Raw genomic sequence first — 26,806 nt, forward strand, 5'->3', positions numbered from 1 at the left:
TACTGAGGTATCGGGTTTTAATTGAAAAAATAACAGCTTTAAGTTAAAAAAAAAGTTTCATCGAAAAGGAAGTGATGAAAAGGTTCTTACGAGAGGATTACGAAAAAGCAGCTCAACCACTAAATTAGCTGGACTCAATGGATACTACACTTAAAGAAAAGCTTGGATCTATATGTGAGAAATATCTGTTGGAAAAGGAATTAGATAGTTATATTTTCAATGAATAATTCTCACAGAAAATATTTTTAAGAGCAATTAGAGTAGGTTGAATATTTTATTGACCATGATCCCAAGTTAACGCCTTGTAGCGCTAAAACTGCAGAAATACTGGACCGATCTGTATTGTAATATTTTAGTGAGCCAACAAATTAATTTGAAGGTTGTACTATTACAGCTGGGACTATTTTTAACAAATAGCTGTAAAAATTGTAGAGCCCAAAGTAAAAGTTTAGTAAAACTTATATTCCAGCTAAGAATTGAAGGTTCCCTTCAAAAGTGATCTTGTAAAACTTTCTATTGAACGAATAACTTAAACTTTGTCTTGCAACAAGATTTGTATCATATCAAGACTATGATTTCGACGGCTTAAGTCGTCCTTCATAAGGTTAACACCATATTAAAGTTAAATGACGAGACCATGGTTGTAATAAAAAAGTCTGTGGAAAAACAAAGTTTAAGTTATTCATTAAAACCAGTAAATCCCAAAAATTATCTCCGGATACCACCAACTGTGAAAACTATTTGCAATTTTAGCTTACTGCGTATCTCTTTGAGATTGAGAACCACTTCAGAATATGGATTTCGGCATCATTTTCTCTGGGTAAAGTTAATTTGGGATCCTAAAATTATTCTATCACCTTAATACCTGTTTTTATGAAGTAAGTATCTTTTGGGGAGTTATAATAAGCCCAGAAAGAAGCCCTCTCGAGCAGAAATCTGCCTCAAACAGTACTTTCATCGGCAAGCGCAATCATTGATCGGCCCCTAGGTATGAGTTCGTTGATGAAGGCAAGGGATTGCTCATGCTTAGTCCATCGGCGCGTGTGATGCTGTGATTCAGGTGTTCAGGATTATAGGGTCGAATTTTCTTGCACTCAAATGCTCGGTGTTTCCCACGCGTTCAGTTCAAGCACTCGTGGAAATCCAATGTTGATATATTTCAACCGATCCATAGAACACATTTGGGCTTCAATCCTATGGTTCAACCATTCCAACGAATGGAGCAAAAATGTCACTTTTAAATCGGTCTATAATGCTATCAAATTTTGTTTGAAGCAGCTTTTTCATTCAATTAAAATTATGAAAATGTCAATAAAGAATTAAGATTTGTCACTTCCTCAAGGTTTTATCCAAACCGATATATTTCGGCAGTCACGCCATTTGTAAGGTTGAAATACTTGATACTTAGCTTAAACCTGTCGTTTAAAATAAAATCTTGTGTAAGCGACTATAAGTTTATTATTTTATAGGCGTTGTGACATACTTCCACAGCGTGTGAGCTTCAAACTTTAATTTAAATATCAAAACAGAATTGAATTCATATAATAAATTCTTTGACTTCGTATTATACATTATATCAAGAAGCAATACATAACTAAACAAACAAAAGTGAGAGCATTACAACAAGATCCTCAGCAAGACTGTAGGTGGAATATTTTTTCCGAGGGTTAATTTGAGGAAGGGTGCATTTCGGGGGGGGGGGGGGAGGGGAGGGGCAAGGGGTTCATGTGCAGGACGTGTACTTAAGACTTTATCACTCAAATATTTCAGAGGGGTTTGAACCCCTTAATCCCTGTGGACAACAGTGAGCTACGGTGTTGAGCCTACGTAAATATCGTTTCTAATGAGAGGAGAGTGACGTCAGGCTTTTGTTTTGTTCCAAATCCTCTTTATTTTCTTAAAGCTTAAGTTTCTTTTTGCCTCATTTTCTGGAACATCTTTCACTTTTTCTTATATCCTCAACAATCGCACCTCTCATCGCATCAACAGCTCCCTTATAACATCAACATAAATAATAAAATATCAAATGTTACTCAAGGTATTTGTAAAAGCTTCCCATGGGATGAGGACCGTGAAAGGGAAATTAAATACAGGTAAAATCAGGCAAGATGTATCTGCCGAACGAAGACCCGAAATTTGAACTAATAAATTATTAACTGATTAAGATGAAAATTATATTTTCTCACAGCCGTATGAATATTCGGAAAGTTTTTAAAATAAATTATTGGCTAATGAGGATGAAAACTATATTTGGAAAAACTGCTGGATTCCAATACAATCGCTCAACAAATCTATAGCCTAATGGTAACCTTCTCTCGATAAGCCTTCAATTTGTTTTTTTCCTGTGTTTTTTGCGACTCTCTTAACTCTCTCACGATAAACCATATATATCCGGTATACCCATCGTCATCTCGTTGACGAGTCTGCTAGGGCAAAAAATAATTCATTTATTTGACGGTTTAAATGCAAATTTTCTAGAGGACTCGAATTTGATGAGAAATGTTTTGGAATCACGGCATTTCTACGATTTATTATTGAATTTTGGTCCGTGTATCTCAGTGTTTTAATGGTGTTCTTTTCATGATATGTGGTAGAAACTCATGTTAGAGGAATTTTCTACCACAAGGCTTCACATGCAGGATCTACAGTGCATATAAACGCGTACCTACATATTAAATTATCTTATTCGAAGTAGTCTCTATCCAAAGCATGGATTGCTTTTATAAAATTTGATTCAGACGTTGAATCTAAATTTCCGCCTATTAATTTGATAATCAGAGATAGTAGGAAACATTTTGGGAGAGGCAAGCAAAGAACGATGTGCTGCTTGTGGATGCATGGAATTGAAGCATTATTCAGTATTTGTTATTGGCATCTGTTTAACAGTTTCCTATAGCCCACGCGCACGCATCGCCTTTTTGTCAACTTCGCACATATGAACATGAAAGCGAAGGATAATGTTTATTTGTTTCCATTAGCATGAATAAATTCTCTGTGACCTACGTTACTATTATGATTTCCCTCCGCTGAATATTCTTCTGAAGTGAATAAGTTGGTGCTCAACTAATGGAAAATATAATTTGAAAATTTTAAGCGTCATGAAACAATTCAATTTACTCCAGCGTATGAATAACGTGACGAAAAGAGCAAAATCGCTCCCCAAGGCTGTTTAACACGCCACATTTATTCGAAATACATCTTGAATGAATCCATGTATGTGTAATTTGTGCCAAAACAAACAAAAATGTTTGTTAACACGCTCTTGTGCAATTGAAGGAAAGGTAAAAAGAACCTGCTGTAATTCCATGCAGAGAAATACAATCCGTCGGATTCCATGGTTAGAACAAAAACTTTCGAAGTGCAAAATCTTTCTTTAAATTTTAACTTGAAAAAGAATGCATTTAATTAATCCTGTCTTTTAGGATTTATTTAGAAAAAATGTGGATCACTAAATGCTAAATTTATTAGTTTTTTGCCACTAAAAATATTTATTGGAGGCCTTATATTTTATTTGAACGGCTCTTACCACATATCTGGCCAAACGAGTATATTTTAAGCCCTACAGCATTTTAAACGGTGAGAGACTAAATGCCAAATCACTTTCTTACGAAATCACCCGCGAATAGGTACCTACTGCCCAATTTTTCACTTAGTGGCCTAGTTTTATATTTTGTTGACACGTATTTTCGGAAGAATAAGCATAAACCAATGCATCATTCTGTAATGAAAAAGCCTGGCATTCGTCTGGGAAGAAGATGGTTTAATGCAAGGATTAGGAGCTATGTTCTCGTCTCGTGCTTAATTTATTTCCCCAAATTTCCCACTCGGTACGATGAGATTTCTAATGCAACTAGACAAGTGGAACACATTTCAGAATGAGCTGCAAAATGCGTCGCATGTGCAACGGCCTTGACACAGAAGTGCATCCCGTCAACAAGAGAGGCAAAGAAGTAATTAGTGCCTCTTTTGAGAACTTAATGCTCCCGAAATTGGAGCAACTGTCCATTGGTCGCACGCCACTCGGAAAACCAATGATTTCTTCGTTTTAAAACATAAAAACACCACCAAGTCATGCTCTCTGAGCCAAATCGACTGAGCTATTGCCGAAATGGAGAGGTAGAACGGAGCGGGAAGTTGTTCGTCCAACCGCGGTGGTGTATTGATGGGCTTCGGAATGCGACTGGGTTGAATCTGAGAGCCGGGAATAAGTAAGTTCACCGATCGCTGCATCCCGAAGGACGCTACTGATGCGGCACGGAAGTCCATTAGTAGCCATTAAATTTCTCGTCCGCACCCGTTAATCCAAGGCAGCGGTAATTATTAGAGCGATGAAATATTCTGCGCTGAACTATAAAGTGAATACAGAACCAATTGAGTACCTATGGATGAAATGCCTTTAGCGAAAAATCAAGCCATTATGGATATTCTGTTTATTTTTAAAATGGTGATACTTTGTTTCACTAAATAAAGATGAAATCATCGCACTACGCAATAGCTACGCTATTCACTGAAAATGATATTAATGCCTTGATCGCCCAATAAAGTCAGGTCGATGTTCAAATAAAATTCTTCGATACATAAAGACAAAAATGCAAGAATTATCTCTGGATCAATGTAAAATAAACTCATTCATCCATGTTTTCTGGCTTTACATGCTGTGAAATCATTTTCTGCAAAAGGTATCAGTGAATTTGAACATAGTGCTCCCTTAGAGATGAAAAATTTGCCTTAAGACAATAATCAAGTCTACTGTTTTATTTTTGTAAAATGCTTATATTTTGACGTACTAAAACGACATATCTAAGGCTCCTTTCCGCAATGTAGGGTCTCAAAAAATTATTCCATTGAGGCGTTCCTTGAATTTCTAGTCCAGAATATCGCAAATGTAAAATTTGAGCCATATAATTGCGTCTGGAATTTCGTCCATAAAATCGTACCTATGCCATGATACCAGTTTTTACAGTTTCAGATACGATCTCAAATTTTACGCATACGATTTCTCGGACTAGAAATTCAAGATACACCTGAATGGAATGAGTTTTTAAGACACTACTTTGCGGCTAAGGGCAGTCAATACCATCATATCTCGACGCGATTGCTTAAATAATTACTTATAGTAAAATAAATTTCATGATTGCCAAATGAAGTCAGATTAATATTCAAATTACCCTCAGTAAGCAAGGAAAAAATGCAGAAATCAACTCTTGATCAATATAAAAAATTTTTAACCCATTCATCTATGCTTTCTGGCTTCACATGCTTTGAAATTATTTCCCCTATAAGATACCAGTGAATATCTCTCTCTCAGAGAAGAGCCAAAGACATATCATGTCTTCTGCGATTGTAACGACAACTTTAGAGTAATATTGATCAATACTTCCGTAATTATTATTGTAAAATAGTGAATCACGATCTGGCACTTCACCAGTTCCAAAGCTCTAATCTAGCTTTTCACAGGTTTATAGGCTCCTTAAATCTGTGACTGAGTGCCTCTCATTTGAGCAAATGAAGGTTTTTTATTATTTAATAAAGTGCAGTGTTTGCGAACCAGAAAAAATATACAAATGATAATTTACACGGTGAAACTGAAAAGACGGAATTTCATTTTTTCCCAGGGCTCCGTTACTAGGTAAACTTGTTGACAGGGCTAAAAAATATTCTCTAAAAATTTTAACAAAATGTCTTTACAATTCTCAGTTTATAAACAAGCGTAGCGTACTTTTTCCTTTTAATATTTCATTAAAAACATTAATTATTAAACTAATAGTGATATCCTAGCCCTGGAAATATATGAGAAATGATTTTATATAAGAGTCCTGAAACTTTTGGCCTCGACCAAAACGTCGGAATATAAAGGAAATAACATTAATTTTGCAAATCGACATTTTTACGATTATCACAGAGGAATGATACAGATAGGTTCCAAAAAAATTAAAATAAGCATTCTTTTTTCTCCGAATCACAGAAGTGACATACATTTCTAACTACAAAAACGAATAACTGGCAGTGAGGTTAAATCTGGGAAGCGCTTAATGTGTTTCTAAAAATTATGTAGAAAAGTTTGCATCGAAATTTAGTGCTGATGTAATAGTTTTCTGGAAATGTTAAGGAAAAACGTGATATTCTTGCTAAATCAAAGGTTTTGTCAGTTATCAAAACTCAATGCAGTAAATGAAACATTCAATAATGAAATATTTGCGAAAATAAACATGTCAATGCATTAAATTTGGAATATACGGCAAATGCCTGAGTTCTCGTGGGGAAGTTATTCCATATTACCGCTGAATCTATAAGAGCAATGACGAGATTCACTAAGAAACTATTTAAGTGGCATGGCACTTGACGGCTTTATGATTTGGATAACGGCAGGTGAATGGGGAAGGAACAGAAAGAGGAGTACTTAAACAGTTAGAATTATTTTAATATTGAATAATTATATATTCCTACCATTCTCAGTCCCTGCATTTAAAAATTAATCCAAAGTAAATGAAAATTCACGTAGTTCGTCTCGTAGTAACTATGCAGAACGATAAGCAATATACAGCTGTCGCAAAGTAGGTATATAAGAAATTCTGCAAAAAATGAATTAACAGTGACTAACTTGCATCGCAAAAAATTAATAAATATCTCAGTGCATGAGTTCGACAGCTGATAAATGGTGACGAGGCAAATAAAGAGAGGAAAGATTAAATAGGAAATAAAAAATATTAACCGAGAGGAACGAAGGCACTTATAAAATGAAACAATGGGAATTCTGGCATTTCAAAGATGAAGACATTTCTCGTGCTTCATTTAATTCCAAAACCGGCCCCGACAGACGCATATATTTGCTCCGAAGTTCTTCCCGATCAAAATCTGCGGTAATGTAGGATGCTGCAAAAAGAGAATTCCACGCGATATTCGAGACCTATCAGTGGGCATGATTCATTAAGCGTGGGGGCTATGAAAAATTGAGCATGTGTAAGAAGATAGAATTGCCCTTCTTGCCCACGACCCTCGAGCTACGGATTAAAAAAAAAAAAAAAAATCTGTTGGCAGAGGATAATCGATCGTCTCTTTCCTTAACCAGCCCATTATCCAATCAGCAGGCCAATCGCTCCGTCTTCCTTGAAGAATTCCAGCCGATCATCTTTGATACGGTCTGAAATTGTCGAATCTATAAATATATGGACATATAAGTCGAAGGCAATGTGGCCTAACTGACCAATCGCGGAAACACTTAATTTCCCAAATAAGTCAGTCTCCCCTGGGGTTATTTCGAGGTGGGTTGGTTGGGGGTGATTGGAGGTAGTTTGGCATGTTCTTAAGGGATAACGGAGGTGGTTGAGGAGTTGGGGGAAGAACGGGAATAAGGTGAAAAGTGGGAGGGGGTAGCTTCCAGCTTCATCATTGGTGGAAGGAGAGTCAAGGGATGGGGAATGGTAGGGGATGATTTAAAATGAGATTCAACGAGGTAGGGGATATAAATATGAGGAGGAAAATACATTCACAATATGCATATGTGGCTTGAATATGGCAATACTATTTTTGGCATTCCCCATTTTCAAAGCGGTCGTAATTGTTGAATTTCAAATCAATAAAATTCCATCCTATCCAAAATAATAATTAATACAAAACTAAAGCTTGATTGTCAGCCGGAATGTGATGAATTTTCCTCTGGCTCAAAAAAAAAAAAAAGAATTTGTAGATTCGCTCGGAAAGTGGCGGCGAATATGTGTTGTATCCAATTATTAACAGAGGATTATCAAATAAAATATTCGATGCATCCGGGGTTACTATTTACTCAATGTTTCACGGAGCCTGAAAAAGAATACAACAGTTATTCGGTGCTCAAAGTTTATTCTTTAACACAGCAACCAATGCCAATGCGGGCTCTGAAAAACGTTTTGAATTTTAAATTTCTATAAATATGTTTTAAAATATTTTCAATCTGGAGCGAAAAACGAAGTGAATTATTCTAAAACTAATTTCAAATTTTAAATGAAAACTCGTGTATGTGCATTCTATCTTTTGTTCCTAAAAATTGATTTGTTTAACATGAGCTTAATGTGTTTGTAAGTTTCTAAAAGTTGTTACTATACGTCATCCAATGACGATTACCTTATTCACAATAAAGTTTATTAAACTTCACAGCAAAGATAAAAACAGTTTATACAACGCTTGAAAACCATAAATAGAGGAATATAACAACAGCGACTACTTTGTATGATAGCGACTGATGATATTTCTGGGGCTTCACTTTTAACCCGATTCCCCAACGGTAGCAAGATATGTATGAACACATAATAGCACCGGTTAAATATGTGAATAGGCCAAAGTATCTTTTGTCTGTCTTGGATTTATTTTTGACAAGTAATGTGAAAGAATTCTAACGGTAAAGGATTATTTATATGGAGCCTTCCGCGAATCACTCCGTTGTTTCTCATTCCCAATTTATGGACAATTTAAGATGACCATTTAACTGCGATTAATAAACCATGTATTTAATAGGGTGGTTTCCTATTTTTAACAGCCTAAATCGAAAGATCATTACTCCTGGAGTACGTATTTCACGCTCTTAGATTCTTAATTGACGATATCTATTTTTCGCGATTAAATGAAAAGTAAAAATTTTCAAGCGCGCAAAAACGCGACGGCTAAGTATGAATGCTGGGAAAAGCCCGTGTGTGCCGCCGTGTGAGGCCACCTTGGTTCGAGGCTATGAGCGCCGCTACGATACGGGCTGCTAGCAGGCAGCAGAGTACCCTGCTAGCAGGTAGCGCGTGGCTTGAATAAGGGTTGTTATTACCCTATCAAACGATGGAAGCTTTCCCACCACGTCCAATCTTAATAGGTGATAATTAAGAGATGTTTCCCTGAGCCTCATGCATGCATTGGTAATATCAGACGATGTAAAAGTCCTGACTACTCACATAGCATCTAGGTCCCTGTGACGTCACCTGGAGTGGCGCCAATCTGGCCTTTTTCAAATGAGGTTAAAATTGATGATTAACGTTCGTCTAAACAGGGATTTCTAAAACCAAATCATTTGTATATTATGAATACACTAGTGTTGGGTAACGAATCACAATCAATGCCTTTCGTTTTTTTTTATAAAAGAAACTACCCTATTAAATTATGAATTAGCTTAGAATTCATGTGTTGAGAATTATATTTTTTTAATACTTGGGTTAAAATTTCGAGGAGCATAGGTGAAAGAGGAATATAAATTATATAATCACATTTGAATTTCTAAATCCATTTCTGTTCCAAAAATTAGTGTCATAATCCTATATTATTTCATCAATCGATACCAATGAAACGACATTACTTCTAAATTTTGTAAGTATGTCGGCAACGTGGCGCCGAGACAAACCAAGAAAAATATAGGTACTACATATGAAAGAAAATATATTTCGAGTGAATTACTTTATGGTCCCAATCATAAAAGAACCATTGACATCCTTGCTAACGATTATTTAAAAGTGTAAACCATTATTCTCACTGCAAACGCTGATTTTGAAGCTTATAAAAATCTTTCAGAACATACTTTTGTTCGCTGAAATTCTTCATTGACATAATAAATAAATCCATTTTGCAATTGGGGGTGTCTTTGGTATCATTTTTACTGTTAATTTAATACAAAACGAGTCAAAATCAATCTCAGATACAGTTTTCAAATTTTTTGATTTCTCATCGGTGTGGATGATGAATCGAACTCTTTTGGTTTTCATGTTTATCCCTCCCTGCGGTTAACAAAAAAGGAAAAAATCTGTCTCAACGAACTCCGGACTTAAAGCATTTAATTGAAAATACGAACGCAGAACATTTACTAAGCAAATCACTTGTCAGCTTGGGGCTCTGACTTCTCGGCTGGCTAATTATGCCCATGAAAAAAACACTGATGTACCTCAAAAGCAAAAAAAAAACACACACAAGCAGCTTTTTCCAAATCTCCCTTATAAACCATGTCAACGCATACAAGCGCATTTCCACTTTTGCAAACATGCCTTCGTCAAAATTTTATTCCGGTCGCTTGAATGCGAAAATGTCATCTTCAAAGGGAGTCAATTGTACCAAAAGCTTGACCCCGCTAGAAAAATACCCAGGTTACGTAAATTAAGTCCCGCCAAGCATTAGTGCAAAGTTTTTACCCCGAGTCGTATGCGCGTCACCCGTTGCATGGTAACCTATTTGCGGCAACTCTTCCGTTCGTCATATCGATGGCTAAGTTCTAACAACGCGTGTATCAAAATTTGGCCAGTCTGTGACAGGTCTCTTAAACAAAGTGTAATAACATTAAAAAAATAAAGTTCAAGCAAAAAGCAACTCTCTTTGGAATGGAATGTGTGCTTCTTTTTCCGTTTTATGAATTTTCGGTCTTTAATTTTAGCGTACAATTAGGAAATATTAATTAGATTTTTTCCCTCTTATCTTAACCTCATTTAATTAATGATAAAATAATTCTTGGAGTATAGGTTAAATGTATATGATGTAAAAAGGTTGTTAGCCAACGTTTCACTTTATTTAAAACCATCATCGGGGCAATGAATGAAAACATCGGAAGAAAATAAAATACAATGATACATAATATTGTTACATAAATGAATGTACGAAAGAGTTTTTTGCAGTAATATAATTTTAAAAAATAGAGAAAAAAAGAGAATACAAAAAAAAAATTGACATACCTTAGCTTTGCACATATTTATTGATATTTGGTAACTAAGCTATTACCAAACCTAGTTACCATTAATTTTGATAAATTAAATAAAAATACATTTTGCTAAGGTTTTCAATGGCTGTATTTTTTTGTTTCGGTGAACATATTAATCGTTTCATGCTCTCCTGGAAAGTTTCTTTTTTTGAGATGCGTGTTGTTATAACTTAGCCACCGTTGTCGCGATATTTTTGAAATTTAAAATGAATTAGCGTGATATTTTTATTTCACACCAAGCACTAACGATGATAATGGTATTTGACAGCAAATTATAATAAAAACATGCCAATGCTTCCAATATATTCCTTGAAATGATTAACATTCTTTCAATGATAATATGGGCGTATAAAATACCAATTTAAATGTGTTTATAAACACCACCCGAACAAACCATGGCCGCAAATTGAAAATTTCAAAGAAGAGTCCCCAAATAGTAATGGAATATAGAAAGCATTGGAGATATTAACATGAAAATTGTGCATAAAACAATTTTTTTCCATTTAGAACACCAGACCTAACCACTACCGTAAATTATATACATTTAAATAAAAGATAAAATAAATATATATTAGCATAAAATAGTGTTTGAAGAAATGAAATATTGAAAAAACTGTGATGCTAGCACATTAGATGATCTAAAAAAAAGTTAAATTCTTAGTTACGGCAGCCATAAATCTCTTCTTAGAGCCTGCCTTCAATTATTATCATGGTACTCATGAATTTTTATTTTAAATATATACTTCTGATAAAACATCCAGCTGAACAAGAACTATATTAGTACGGCAAAAACTATGCTTTGACATGGGACCGTACTTATCTGAATTGCCCAGGTAAATACATAAAATAATCTGGCAACTTAGAATTAGTAAAAACAACGAAGAATACTTAAAACTTGAGTTTCTCCTGCTGAAATTATGTACTCTTATGTGACGTAAAACATTTTAATTGAGCAAAAAGATGATAGGCATTCATTGTCCTCAGCACAGAGCATTAGAACGTAGTAGCAAAAGCCTAGATATAACTTGCAAAAGTATTGTTCCACATGTATTCAAACTTATGATTTAATTCTGACACCTTCACCAAACTCAGTGTGACATTTATTTTTACATCGTTTCAGTGCTGGGAGAATTGTGAGCTTCTCCAGTCCAATTACGCTGTTTGGGGAAGGATGTGCAAGCAGAAAAGCATATGCGTAAGTAACAGAGTAACTGCATAATGACTTTAAGTATTTCCTTCATATATTATTTAAGAGTTCTATTTATTTACCACTGCAAAAAATTGTCCTCCGATAAATGGAACCGTCACGCCAACATTTATGTTCATTGGACTCAGAGCCTACGCGCTTTTCAATGTAAATAATAGTTTTTGTACAATGTAAATCGATATCTGTCTCTTATAAACTTAGAAACTCTAATGTACCTCAAAAAATATTTACGGTGAAAGCCTCTTATTTGATGATGGCTACGCTTCGTTACATTACTTTCCTCCGTGTAATTCGCCACTTGATTTCAAAGGCTCATATTTATAGTGATTCATCAAAAGCGATTTCCCACGCTATTTTCATTCATTTGCCGCATTGATCAAAGCTAATGGTCCGAATCTCTCCAGTCTTGACTTTTCTTCCTTCACTAAATCAGTCGTTTTTTGACCGAAGAGCCGAAGAAAAGAAGCGTAATAGGCCGTAGATCAAAGCATTCATTCAATCAGTCCAAAGCAGTGGATTTCGGCGATTGAATGCTCTCCCCACTTTAACCAATGCTGTATCTATAGCTTCCTTTAGGGTCGACGAGTAAAAAGATCTCATTTACAAACCGAGAAAACTATAAGAACCAGAAGGTACCACCCAATATTACATTAAATGCTAAATTTACCGTTTTGCAATTCTGTTCCTTAATTTCATATTTGTCTGTACATGGATTTCTTTAGTAAATGGGTGATAGTTCAGTAAAGTAATAGGTACTCTTTAGTAAGTAAAGGAATTATAACAAAACCTTAACTAACATCCCAATTTAAAAATAAAATATCCCTATCATAAAATAACGATGAAAACACATCAAGCTTGGTTTGTGAAAGCAGTATTTCAGGTTTATATTTTCAGAAAAATAATGCGCTTTTTTAACATAAGGTCGAGCACACACCTATCCAAGTTATGCCGCGAAACTCCGCTTTGAACGATTTCCATTCCTTCTTCACACAGAAAATACGTCCAACGGAATTATATTAAAGTATTTAGTATGAGCTAACTTCATAAAGATTCGATACTGGTTTTGGAAGCAATGACTGATAATTCAATAGAATACAAATATTTTGAGTTTCTATTCAGTTTATATTAACTCCGTAAACTGAGCCTTGATCTACAGTTCTCAGTTACCGTAAAAAAGGTTAGAGTATTAATTTTACCTCGATGCATAGTCCAGCCATGTGAGCTATTTTGAAATACAAATAAAGGGAATATATCTGACTTGTGATACAAAAATACCCTCCCCATCTGTTTCGGTACCAGCAGAAATCAATTTTCTCGAATTCCAATATTTTTTGGCTACAATATGGTGCATGGCTGCATCTGTTTGCGGTAATTAATTGAATCATCCATTTTTGGATAGCATCCAAAGCTCGCGGCAAATTTAATGCGTTGTATAATTTTGATTCGATTTCTTGTTCGGTGAAAAATATGCGATGGTGAGAAATATATTTTAACTTCAATCTATTCAAACTTTTTCATGCGAATTTTTTATCTTTATTTGGCAATGCTACCCATCTTTGTCCAATGTTTCATTATCTTTGCCCAAAATTTCATATTATTTTTCTCCTGTGAAGGAAAAAGGGCCACTTTTTCCTTTCTTCTCTGTATAATTATGAATTCCATACCTTTTCTGACGAGGCGAAGACGAAAATTGGCACATTCGTTATTGACGAGAATCTTAAATGTCTCTTTTATAAAATCCTCTTTTCATGACAAAATCCTCAATCAAAACAGTTCAGAATGCAAAAGTCTTACGTTTACTCGACGAAACAGGTTTTAGAGCAATACCAATTGGCGTAATACCAATTGGCATCTCCAAAAAAAAGTAAATTTTATACAAGAAAAAGAAAATCATTTATTTTTTAATATAAGGACCAATATTGTGCAATCACAGCTTGTCAATCATGAAATCTTATGACGTGTGTGGCAGAGATGATATACATGTCCGTATAGAGCAGAAAAGGAATAGTGTGCTTGCTAAGGACAAAGAGTTTATTTTATTTGTAATTGGATCTACTGTAACTAGTTGTAGAGTATCATCATGCGCGTTACAATCTGTTCTTATCCATGGACTGCAGAGTACATGAACATGATGTCTACGGATATGACGATTTCCTCTAAATTAAGTTATATTATAGGTGGGACTGACAGTAAGTTAGGACACTGTCCTTACTGTATTGAACTTGCATTTTATACCTGTAAAAGACATCTCAATTGGAATTAGTAAAAGTTTACTTTTACTAATTTTTACTTGCCCACGAACATGGCTGATGATCTCGGCTCATTCAAAAAACTGAACTAAAATTTTTCTTCCGGCGTTAAAACATTCACTAATCTCATAAAGCTCAAATTAAATATAAAAAATAAAAATATATTAGTATAAAAACTATATAAGTTAGTATAAACTGAAAAAAACCTAATAAAGCTGACAATCTCCTTCTCTTCGCTCTCCATCTCTCTGTTGTTCATGGCTGCCACCATCTCCTATGAACAATTCCCCCTTTTTCCTGTGTGTTCACGGGCATTGCTTTTTTCGTTTTTTTATTTTATAATGAATATTATGAAAAAGAGGAACCCAAAAAGACTATTTTGGTATCTTTATATGGTTGTAACTTGTTTAATCATACATTTTATAATAAATTATTTAGTAAAGGTTGTTAATACAATAAACAACTCTTCGAAAATCTATGTGGGACTGTCCACGGACATGACGAATCATAGTCTGTGGGCATTAAATTTGGGGAATATAATTTTTTTCTTTACTAATTTGTCACCACAATTATTAAGAGTGCATAAAATAACATGCCAATTTAGTTTTGATTTAATGGTTTTGGCTTTTTTATGGCTGCCCGTGGACACAATTTTATACGATTATGGGAGATTGACCCAAGAAACAATTTTTTTCATAAATCAACCTTAATTATTATACGTTCAAGTGTAAAAGGTGCGAATTAATGTACATAGGTATTCTTTTGTGAACGTAGTAATTATTACTGATTTTATTGGATGGTGGACGCGGCTGATTCCATAAAAGACCAGCGCTACAAGGGCTTAAGGATGGATTGAATCGCCTGGATAGTCCAAATTTCAATTCTTGCGGTTTAATTATATGTCTCCCGAGATGAACGCTACGCGAGGATGATCACGTGTGTGGAAATCTTCGCCACACTGCCCGATATAACTCCGTCCTGATCCACGTCCCTTCTCGCGGAATATTTAAGCCGAATCATTTTTCCGGGAAGCGGACCCGGCGAGAATTTGCCGATATCCCGACCAATCGCGGTGGGCCGGTCCATACCTCCCCCAGCCCCTTCCCATTCTCGTGGCCGTATTATGTGCACGGCGAGGCATCGGTATTGGAACTCCCGGTGGCGGAAATAATATCCTTCCAATCAATTTCGGGTTCCTCCTCCGCCTCCCACACCACTTCCAAGAGACGAGACGGATGAGGATTTAAATTGGCATCCACCGCCCCCATCCCCTCGAAATATTAATCCGTCCGAAAAGGATCAGCGGCTGGTTGCGCCTCTCAGGTGCAGACAGCCAAGCAGTTTTGCCAACCGTGGGAGGATTAATGTAGCTTTTATTCCATTTTTTCAAGTGTGAGGGTTGGTATCTAAATTTGAATATTTGTATTTGAAGTGAAATAAAAAAAGCATAGGATCCGATTTTATTATGCAAATAAAAATAAATAAAAAAGTGTACCCCACAGTTTTTGGCCAAAGCCTTTCGGGAGGAAAGTGTTTTTGTTAATATCTTCGCAATCGCGTGGTAGGCATTTGGCGATCTATTTTATTGATGTGCTATTAGTACATGACTTTATCTTAGTACTTAGCTCATTAATTATTCGCATAAGTATACATGAAAAATTAGTTGATGATCTATTTGATTGATATGCGACCAGTAGATGATTATAACTCAGTAAAAAAATAATAGCTTATGCAAATGAATGAATAGAAAGTGCAACAACTTTCTTCCTCAATCTTATTTATCTCTCCTTGGAAAGAAAGAATGAGTGTGTAAAAAGAGGAAGATTTTTTATATCGAGCTGTCAACTGGCCTTTTGGAAATTCGCGTGAGAATCTCTGTGGTCTACGTGAATTATGGGAGGTATTTTTGCGCTTAAAATAAAAAGATACCACACCGTAAGGAGCGATTAACTTAATGTTTATATGTAAAGAACTGCCTTATTTATCTTTACTTTCCATTGTGGTATCTCTTTACCACACTAATATTCATGTTCGACTGTCATGTTTATTGCTTAGTATTTTGTACGTTTTGTGAATGTACAGTGTTCAATGGGAAGGGGCTCGCGGAAGTAATATTCATTGTCTTAGTTATCCTTATTGGTGACCCATTATTGTATCAATACGATTTGAATATTTATGCTTTTTATTTTATGCTCAGTAAATATATATTTTTACTTTTGATGGATGAAGTTCGTTCATTGTACTGTGAAATCAGAGAATTCAGAAACCAGTGTATTTAATTTCATATTTTACACGAAAATCTCTATTTTCACCTATACATTCGAGTATCCCTCCTTATTGAAGGTCCCATTCAGGTGTAGATAACCAGCGGAGTTACAAACCATGAGACTAATATTGTTGCTTTTATTCCGTTTTTTTTTTAGCAGTGCCTTAAATAGGTACATTATAAATTAGACTGTACTGGAAATTTTGGGATAAAGCAATAAACCACGAATAGGTCTAGTTTATGTCGCATCCAAGATGAAACTTGAAAAAAGTCATTCTGAATAATCATAGATAAATACGTAAAGACACCATTTTTACACATGATATCATTTTGTTATAGCTCGTCAACCAACTTATGTCATTCTGAATAGATCGTTCAGGCGACACATGGTGCAAGCTCTTAAACTTCATTATGAAAAAATAGTTTTTACGCATGTCTATGAACAAAGGAATCCAGTACCACGGATATGAGTTTGTTTTGCTGCACCTCTGCTACGTGACTCTTCTGACATTTACCAATAGCGGATTTTCTCCTGCGCAGACAGCAATATAGCAAATTGTAATATATTTTAACTTATAATTCATTCCATCCGGCCATAAAAATTCTTTCAGCTGCCGACAATTTGCAGTGCTGCATACAACTAAGAACGATAATTCCCTTATTTTTAGTCAACTTTCCCTGCGGCTAAAGGCTTGTTCTACCCTACAAATTTAAAATATTATAAAACTCCGGTTAAATAAAAAAAACACAAAGTGGTCGAGTTTATGTCGTATTTCCGACGGAAATTGACCATTGCCTTTCGCGAAAAAAAGGTGATGAGACCACGTGACCTTTTTATTCTTAATTTTATAACCATGGAAACCTATTATTCTTTGCGACGGAATTCAGGTATGAGTATGTTTCGTTGTACCTTTAAATTGCGAACCTATGTTTCAATACTTTAATTCATCGACTCAACCCTGTCGGCGGATGTTCTAAGGTACTGACTAATCGCTGTTCCCAAAAACTTGGGACGATTATTTCCGGTTTCATTCCATTGTGCTTTCGGCAGTAGATATCTATCTACTAAATCCGAATATTTGAAAATTCGATGCAAAAATATTACGAAACACTCAAGTTTTTTTTTCGTGTCTCTGACGATTATTGCCAGACGTTTTCAAGAATACAAGTGGAAAAGACTGAGCTAATATCAAAATAGGAACAGTCACTGGCTTTCGAAACGATACCATTTGAGTGTGATCGCTGAAGCCGTGATTTTGCGACTGAGTGGAACCGGTGCTTAACGTGACTGCACCAATAAAAGCAATTGGATCGAGAGAATTTGGTTTGGATGAAATTTGAATGGTCGACGTAAAATGTGAGGCATGGGGAATCCAACTGTGGGAAGAGGAAATAAAACTGAGGAAACCACGTCAAAATTCCAGCGGTATTTGGGATAATCATTTTTCTAAAATATACCTCCGAAATTGTTCGCAAGGGATGTAAAAAAGTTACATCATACCATATATCTACTATTCATCCAAATAAATATTTTGCCTTTCAGCTATTTATTTTTTTTCATACGGTAATCAGGATTTTATACATTCGTGCCGGTAAGAGGAAAATACCATGAGTGCACGAGCTATAACAATATAAATATAGCTCAAATTATTAAATAGGTATGCATTTCAACGGTCAGAAATATATTTTACATTTCCTGATTTACTGTCCAAGCAAAAATTAATATCATGCACAAAATATATGTAAAATGTTTTTTTCCTTTTTTAATGATGCTTAAATCTTATTTAAGATCTACTGAAAGTATCGATCATTTTCGACTATCTTTATTTGGTATTTACCATTTACTCAATAATATGAAATATACTCGCTTTGCTCGCTGGGGGAGCTCTGCCCCCCCCTAGGCCCCCCCGAAAAAGGCCTGCGGCCTGTTATGCTCACTGTGGGAGGCTGAATATCAATATATAGAACAAATGCGCCTTAGCACGAGTTGGGGCTAGTATGACGGATTTTATCGAAATATAATTTATGAATATCGCGATCGCGAATGATTTCACTTCAGAAATACCTCTATTTCAAGTTTTAATGAATCGGGATACACAAATATCTCAGCTTTAATATCCAACGCAATGCGCAATAAATTTGGTGAGTAACGAATCACAGCCTTTGGTGTACAAGACATTGTGAATGTCAAAATTTCGATAATTTTCACTGTTGAATAACTTAGTCACTCAAGGAAACGTTATTTCCGCAAGACAAATAATTGAATAAGAAATGCCTTTATTTGCACTTATCTTCCACATTGTATTATTCACTCCTGCAGCTCACGGATAACATTGTACATTAAAAAGGACATTAACGGAAAAAAGAACGTAAACAAAAATAAAAAGTTATCACCATCACGAAAAATTTAAATATTATCATTTTTACCTACCTATATTATGTAAGGCTTGTTTTAAAGTCTTTCTACTACAATCGTGTATCGCCAACAAGATACGAACTATAGTCAACAGCACGAATCATATTTCTAAAATGGTATATAGTGCACTTGTTAACTTTGAAATTTATAACCACCACACTTTCGATGTAATATACCTAAAACAACAACTTATTTCCTACCTTATATTTCTCCGCTTTTCATTTGAATGCGCTTTGATTTAAACAGATGTTTGTTCTTGCGGAAAGAAGACGCAAAGAAATAGACACTTCAAATATTATTTTCCTTGTTTCCTTCCTTATATTCATCAGTTTTTCGTTTTAATTCCTTTATCTTCTTTCCCAATTTAGCTCCTCTTGTTTGCATAAACAAATATGTTGCTATGATTGTTCCTTTGTATGACTGCCGCGCCGCGATTGGAATTTGGTGGCCTTTTTTTGAACTAATCCCCATACTCAATTTTATATGAATAGACAGATAAATAATTGTAAATTTAGTGTTTTCATACTTTTTCCTGGGGTTTCAGACAATTTTAGAGGGGGTCTTCATTAGACTTTTTGCCGTATCTCGCCTCGTTCACCCCAAACATAAATGAGTGAGTGAATGAATGAATGAGTGGTCGTTAGGGGGCTTTATAGAATATAGATAATTTACAATAAAAAACAATATAAATCTTTTCATTTTTATCTTCCCTAGTTCAACGAGAGAGTTTTTAGAACCTCAGCACTTATACAGTGTTATTCACTTACATTGTATTGTGTAAAAAAGTTTTGATATTTGAGAAGGAATTGACATCCGCCAACCGGATTTTTTCCTTAGAGGAACTTATATTCCCTTTAATTCAAGGAAATTTTTGATGAACTGTTGGTATTTATGGTGCTGTGGAGTTAACTTATAATCATTATTGCCGTATTATGCTCATTCATACATTCATAGATAGTAAATTTTATGGCCCAGATTTGTAAAAATGTAGTTTTGATGATTTCGACCATAAGGTGAAATTTGGCTGGAAAATTATATTTGTCTGTTGGCTTACCTACACAGATTTTTCTTAAATATTTAAATTAAAATCCCCATATTATGATGCCTTAAAGAATTTATGAATAACTAAAACAACCTGAAATCGTCTGGAACAGTTTTATCACTAAATACCATTATGTTTCAGCCCACATTCAGAGAGATTAGGGAATTCTGAGATTACATGCCAGCATCAAACACCTGTAGCTTGGAATAACCTTTATATCTTGAAATAAATCGCTTTTCGTGCATTTTTATACGTTATAAAATAATAAAACTATGGTAAAAATATTATTTTTTTCCTATTCAAATTCTGAGAATAGAATGTAAAGTTGTTCGCTAATCTTTACAGGAAAAATCGGTGCATGTTTGAGCTATAATGATGATTCAAATATATGTAAGACGAGATATCGGCATTCGGTATATAAACTTATATAAGCCGCTGGACATAACCAGCTGAGGATTAATTAGAAAATACCCTTTCGAATACCGAAAGTAATATTTCGCCTTTCTACGGCCTCTGGCCATGCATTCTTGTAAAGTATTCATTGGAGAATGTGTAGCATTGGGTGGTACGGTGCCCAACTTCATCATAATGTAATATTGGCTATCAAGAATTTCTATAAAATATTTCCATTTAAACTGAGTTAGCTTATTTATTACGCCAGGATTATGATAACGTGGATACGCTCATGGCCGAATGGTTAATTTCTCAGCAAGCGGTATAATCTGAATAGCAGTATTTTAATAAGCTTTTATGGAGGATCACATAATAATCGGAGATTCAGAGAGACTAGCACGAGTTGGTCATTACATACCACTGAAATATGGCTCACTGGATTTCAATGCAAATAAACAATTTTTTGTGTCGAATCCAGTCAATCAAGCGATTAAGCATGCATAAAGGTATTCAATAGATGCTCCTATAAGGCCGATATTACCATACGGTTCATGATATTCCATCCTGAAGGCTTCGAATTTTAATCAATTTCCCTCGATTTAATAGTAAAGTTGAAAAGGCCACGTAGTGATTGCGATTAAGTAGTGAAACGATTCGCTTAAAATTCAACGAGTTTAAATGCTGCATCAAACTGATTTTATGATTGACTGTTGCTTCTGGGGATGAAAATTTGCACGTAATGAACTTTATTTATCTTGATATTTGAACCAATAGCTGTCAAATAATTATTCACTACCTGCTCTTGATTGAAATAATTTTAAATGTCAAAACCAAAAGAAAGTTTCTTGATGATATGTTGAACGCTTGGGATATTTACCTAATTTTTGTAACAACATTACGGAGGAAAAATATGTTTATGGATGCAGCCGAAGTATTACCGTGAGTTGAAAGCTTAGATGCCGTAACGGGTGGAAGTAGTCGCACGCAACAAAGCAATAAAAGGTTTGAGGGAGTAACAACGTTAATACGGCACCAATTCATGATGATATCTCTTCACTGTATGGCGCATATATTTGCTACTTTTTTATTCCATCACAGCCTAAGAAGACATCATGTAAAAAGATGAAATTAAGAACTTAATTGCTGCATTAAAAGAAACTGGTACAAACTGCTCCTTATCAGTGGTGTAACTATGGATGAGGAGATAGATCACCCCCAAAGCCTCAGAGAAATATATAAAAATATTTTAAAGTATTGCCTATGCTTTCCCTGTTGAGATGATTTCCTGTGGAATTGCTAGTGAAATATCAAATTGAAGTGACAAAATGATGTATGCTGATATCTTTCCAGGCATGTGTTTTTTTTAACTATCCCGGACCCCCTGGAGGGGGGGTAGTTGCCCTCCCAGGCCCTGCCACCCACCCAAATCATATTCCTAGTTACTCCACTGCTCCTTATTATAAATTGGGGAAGTTAGGCTTTCAATCAATCAAGGTATTACCTGGTTGAAATTGATATTAAAGGAAACATGTAGGTACTGAATTCAACTTAGAGACCTTTATTAAGTTACAGAAACATTTTCTTAAATAATTTATTGGATAGGATTAGGCTTGAGAATGGTATGCCGAATAGCCTAATTATGCCCAAGTGGAAGATTATTACTTGCATTCAAAATGACTAGATACGAAGCTAAGCAGAAAAGTTTGTCCATTAATAATGCAACATATTCCGCTGTGGAGTTCCATTCCAGAAGAAGATTGCTAGACTTAAATGCTCGTTAATTTACGTGGAAGTATTCAACAAAGCTATTCAAGTAGGCTTTTAATCAGCGAAGATATAAGCTATGGATCATGAAGAGAGTAACGTTATGTTTATTCCAACCCATAAAATGTTTTCTGGGAAACCTCATTCTTCTCCATATACAAGTAAAGGAAATACAAATGAATGATATTTCAAGATCATAGTGAAATGTATCACCCAGCGGGAAAACATGTATGTATTTGAAAGAGTGCGAAAGATATTAAAAGGATCCGACATGCCTTCACGCAAAAATATGACGATGAAACTAATGAATAAACTCGCTGACGGAAGATATCCCCGGGAAAGACTTCTGGAGAGAAATGTTCGTGACTTTAGATGGGGAAGTTAGGCTGTCAATCGATGAAGGGATTAGCGCTGGCGGAAAAATGTTGGAAGCCAACTTAAAATTTGAATACCAGAACATGACGGCTATGCATCCCGGGGGTAAAAAAACGTGAATTTTTGAATTTCTGAAGGGCGAATATTTTCAACGCTCAGCATCCCGTGAACGTTGGGAAGTGCATTCCTCACATCGGCCATCTTTGCTCCCCCCATCCCTCTACAAGATCCACCCCCAAAACCCCTTTTCCATAGAGTTCTCATACCCTTCTCACGCACGCCTTCCTGCACTGACACGGCGAAAATCCTCTAGCATATTTCCTTATTCGTTCCCTTCCGTCACGAGCTTCGATCTTCGAAATGAAATGAGAGATGCTCAGCCGGTAAAAATAAAACCTCGTGCGACGCATATAAAAGAATTGATGAATGATGCAAAAGAAAAGGCTTGCGGGAATAAAAAAAGATGAGGTGATATGAGAATTGAGTGTAGAACTGCCTCAAACCATTTCCAGAATTTCAGGATCGTTGATGAAAGGAAAGACAATAATAAATAATTCCTGGATCTTTGACGAAGGAAATTAAAAAGAATGATTGTTTCAAAAGAAGCCACTCAATTTAGAGCTAGAGAGAGGACTGTGGATCACAGTTTTGAAGGTATCGTTTTGGAAAATTTAATAATTCATTCATATAATGAGAATGTGAACGTGCCCAGAGTCAACCTACTCATATGTTAAAAAAGTATTAGAAATCATCTTTATCACTACTAATTCCAAAACATGTCTTCCGTGACATTCTTTAGTCATAATTTCAACAGAAAAGAAAACATTAAGTCAACTAGAAATGAAGATGATAAAGACTAGTACTCTCTAAGATACAATGAAGGAAGCCTGAATAACTGAGAACGAAACCAAAATGCGACGCACAGTCGTCTGCAATCGAAAAAATGGAAAAAAACATAAAATGACATTTTTCTAGGTAGGAACTTGAGACTTAGCTAAAATATTAAGGAAGTTTTGGCAATTAAAGAACTGAATATCAACTGCTACGTTATCCCATTGTTGAAAAAATATAAGATACGCATTAATGCCTAAGGATCGGTGTTTTTAATTTTTTTTTGGGAAATCCTTAAGGTAAAGCACCTGGCACCGCGACGGAATGATTTTTAATATTATGTTCCCTTCCCCCCCTTACCCATAGGACCAAATATAAAATATACTACCATATAATTGAGTCTGAGAATATATAGAAATAAGATACTGTCTCTTAACTATTATTATAATATTATATTCAGTAAATTACAGTGCAAGAGGTTTTTTTTACCTTGTCGATTACGTATGTTAAACAAAAATAATAAAAAGGGCTGAGAGAAACGCTTCAAACAGAAAAATTACATTCATGGCAACGCAAGAAGTATCTTCACCACGTCAACTACTCAGACACGGCGGTGTATGATGTGATGAATTCTGTTCCGTTGTGGAAAGGAGGAAGAATGAATCAGAATAAAAGAGAAGAAGCGACGATTGTTGAAATTGCTCTTCCGGCTTCCCCCCCCCCTACGGATCGGGACAGTACTGCGAGGAATACATCCCCTTTCTTATCGGAGATAGTCCCTGAGGGAAATCACCCCAACTCTTCATATACACTCACCCCTTCCAAAAAACCTCCATTTCCGTAACTTCCCCTCCGCCATCAATCGCCAATCTAGCGGCCGACGCCATCTATATATACCTCCTTCCCTTTCCGACCAGACCCCCTTCTAAAAAAATTCCCACATCCACATTGATCGATCCCTCCTGATCGGTCGAGTTTTTAATATTCGGGGAATGTTCCTGGGGCCGTAATAATGAAGAATGGGGAAGATGGGCGAGGAATGCTAGGCGGGATGGAAATTGAGGGAAACGGTCCCAGTCATTCTGATCCGCTGATGCCTGGCGGGTGGGTGGGAGGGAGGGAGGAGGAAGAATGAAAGAAATTTGTGGCGTGGGCTCTCCGACGTGGAAGTGCATGGGGAATTATCGGAACGTAAGGGAGAATGGCAGAAGGTGTGTGTGGAGAGCAAGGAGGGGATAGCGGACGAGAACGGAATGCACTCCGGTCCAACCCTCAACATCCATTAAGATGCGCTGCGATGCATCTTTTACCCTTACGAAACCTTGGCCTAAACATTGACCGACTACGATTGCTCTCTCTATCACCATTAGTCAACAATCCTAGGATTGGCTTGACGCAGCTCTCCATTTCTCTCTCCTATCCGCTAGCCTTTTTATAGTGACGTATTTCTTCTCTTTCGCACTCTTAATAACCTGTCCTATGTAACTTATTCGGGGCCGTCCCTTGCCCTTCTTTCCTTCCATGCTTAGATTCCTTACTTAACATTCCTCACTTGCTGGTAACTTTGAAAACTAGAGGCTACCGCTGTCAAGTTCTTTATTATTTCATTTCGGAAAATATTGCTTCGAAATTTTAATTTAAATTTGTAGTTTGTTTGCTCCCTATACATACCAATGAGAAATGATTCAACTCTTGATTAATGATTAGCTTTGATTGGGATAGCAAACGCTGCTGAAGGAATGCTTGAGAGACCGATTTCCCGCTTCGAAATTATTTGTAACAATAGTTCACCCGCATAATTTCTGCTGCCTCTTCTCTTTTACAAATTTTATAAATATTTAAAATAATTAATGTGATATAAAAATATGTGCTCTGTGCATTGAGATTTAATATTATCTTTTACATCCTTTACAACCTGTCCTATGTAACACTTTAGGGGCTGTCCCTTGCCCTTATTCCTTTCCAACTGTCCTTCAACGATTGTCTTCATCAGTCCATCATGCCTCATAATGTGGCCAAGTAAGGCTTCTCTTTTCTCGCACTCTTCTTAGCACCTCCTCGTTACTTACACGGTCAATCCATTTTATCTTCATCATTCTTCAGTATCACCACATTTCGAATGCTTCCACTCTTGACTTCTCTGCTGCTGCTAACGCCCAAGCCTCGCTTCCGTAGAGAAACATACGCCAGATGTGGCATGTGATGAATTGTTTCCTTCTATGCTTGTATTCTCAGCTGTAAGAAGATTCTTCTTTTTGAAGACAGCCCTCTTTGCCCGAGCTATTCTATCTAGCAATGGTAAAAACCATGAATCTTTTGCATCTTGAAATGCGTCTTTTACCCTTACGAAACCTTGGTCTGAGCATCGAAAAACTACGATTGTTCTCTCTAGCAATGATAAAAAAATATTTTCTATGGTTTTCATTTCGTTCTGAATTTTTTGGTGGTTTATGAAGGTACAGGATTGATAAGAGATGAACATCACCAAAATACAAGTGAAAGCTTTTGAAGATATTTCATTCGTCAAAACGACGTTGCTACCATCTTTTACTCCTACTGGACCTTGATAATAGTTTCAGAAAACTACGTTTATTCTTTCTCGCAATTTTTAATGCAGACCGTAATTAACTTTTGTTACAATTTTACACTTTTGTGATCTTGCTTTCGTACCGCCGTATTTTTAGGTAGCGAAGAGAAATACATGCTTGAGAGCTGTAAAATACGCGATAAATCATTTGAAAACATTTTCCATTGTGTTTGGATATTTATGCGTCAATATTCCATTGCTATTCATCATTCACCTTTACGGGACCTTGGCCTAAGCATCGCAAAATACATTTCTTCTCTCTCGCAATTTTCAACATAGATTGTAATTAACTGTTTCTGGAATTTTTCGTTTTCCATGATCTTGCTTTCGTGCCGTATTGTTTCGGCTGGGCATGGAGAAATTAATATTTGATATGAAATGAAGATCACCAGCTTGTTTGTGAAAGCAATTTAAAATATTTTCCATTATGTTTAGATATTTTAAGCCGTTGCTATCCATATTTTACCCTTACAGGATCAAAAATATTTCCAAAATAATTGTGAAATCTTTTGAAAATATTTTCCATTATGTTTAGATATTTTATACCTCAATGCATCGTTGCTACCAATCTTTTACCCTCAAGGGACCTTGGCCTTAGTGTCGGAAAACTACAGCTCTTCAGTCTCGCAATTTTAACACAAATTGTAATAAACTGTTGCTGGAATTTTACACTTTCTGCAATTTTGCTGTCGTGCTGAATTCTTAGCTGGTATACGGAGAAACACGTGCTTCATGCGAGATCAGAATCACCTATATACAAGTAAAATCGTTTGAGAATATTTTTCCATTACATTTAGATAGTTTATACGTCAATACAAATTGAACTACCTTGATTTCGACCATAGGGTCTGCAGTGAATGAAAAATTAACTTGGAACAAGTACAGCATATAAAATGCGATTACTATATCTATTTAAATGGCTTGCCAGAGAACTATTCGTGAAGATAAGGAATGCTATCTCGAATGAACGAAATAATCCTAAT

At 35.7% G+C, this 26,806-nt stretch overlaps 1 protein-coding gene across 1 annotated transcript in view; it reads left to right on the forward strand.

Moving 5' to 3' along the window:
- LOC124161148 overlaps positions 1-26,806 on the forward strand; it is a 209,799-nt gene that overhangs the window by 122,734 nt on the left and 60,259 nt on the right. Inside the window, exon 3 of the mRNA XM_046537383.1 lies at positions 11,814-11,888. Coding sequence (XP_046393339.1) covers positions 11,814-11,888 — 75 coding nt within the window. The remainder of the gene's footprint in view (positions 1-11,813; positions 11,889-26,806) is intronic.

Source organism: Ischnura elegans, chromosome 6, assembly GCF_921293095.1.
Source record: "Ischnura elegans chromosome 6, ioIscEleg1.1, whole genome shotgun sequence".
In the NCBI taxonomy this organism is placed as follows: Eukaryota; Metazoa; Arthropoda; class Insecta; order Odonata; family Coenagrionidae; genus Ischnura; species Ischnura elegans.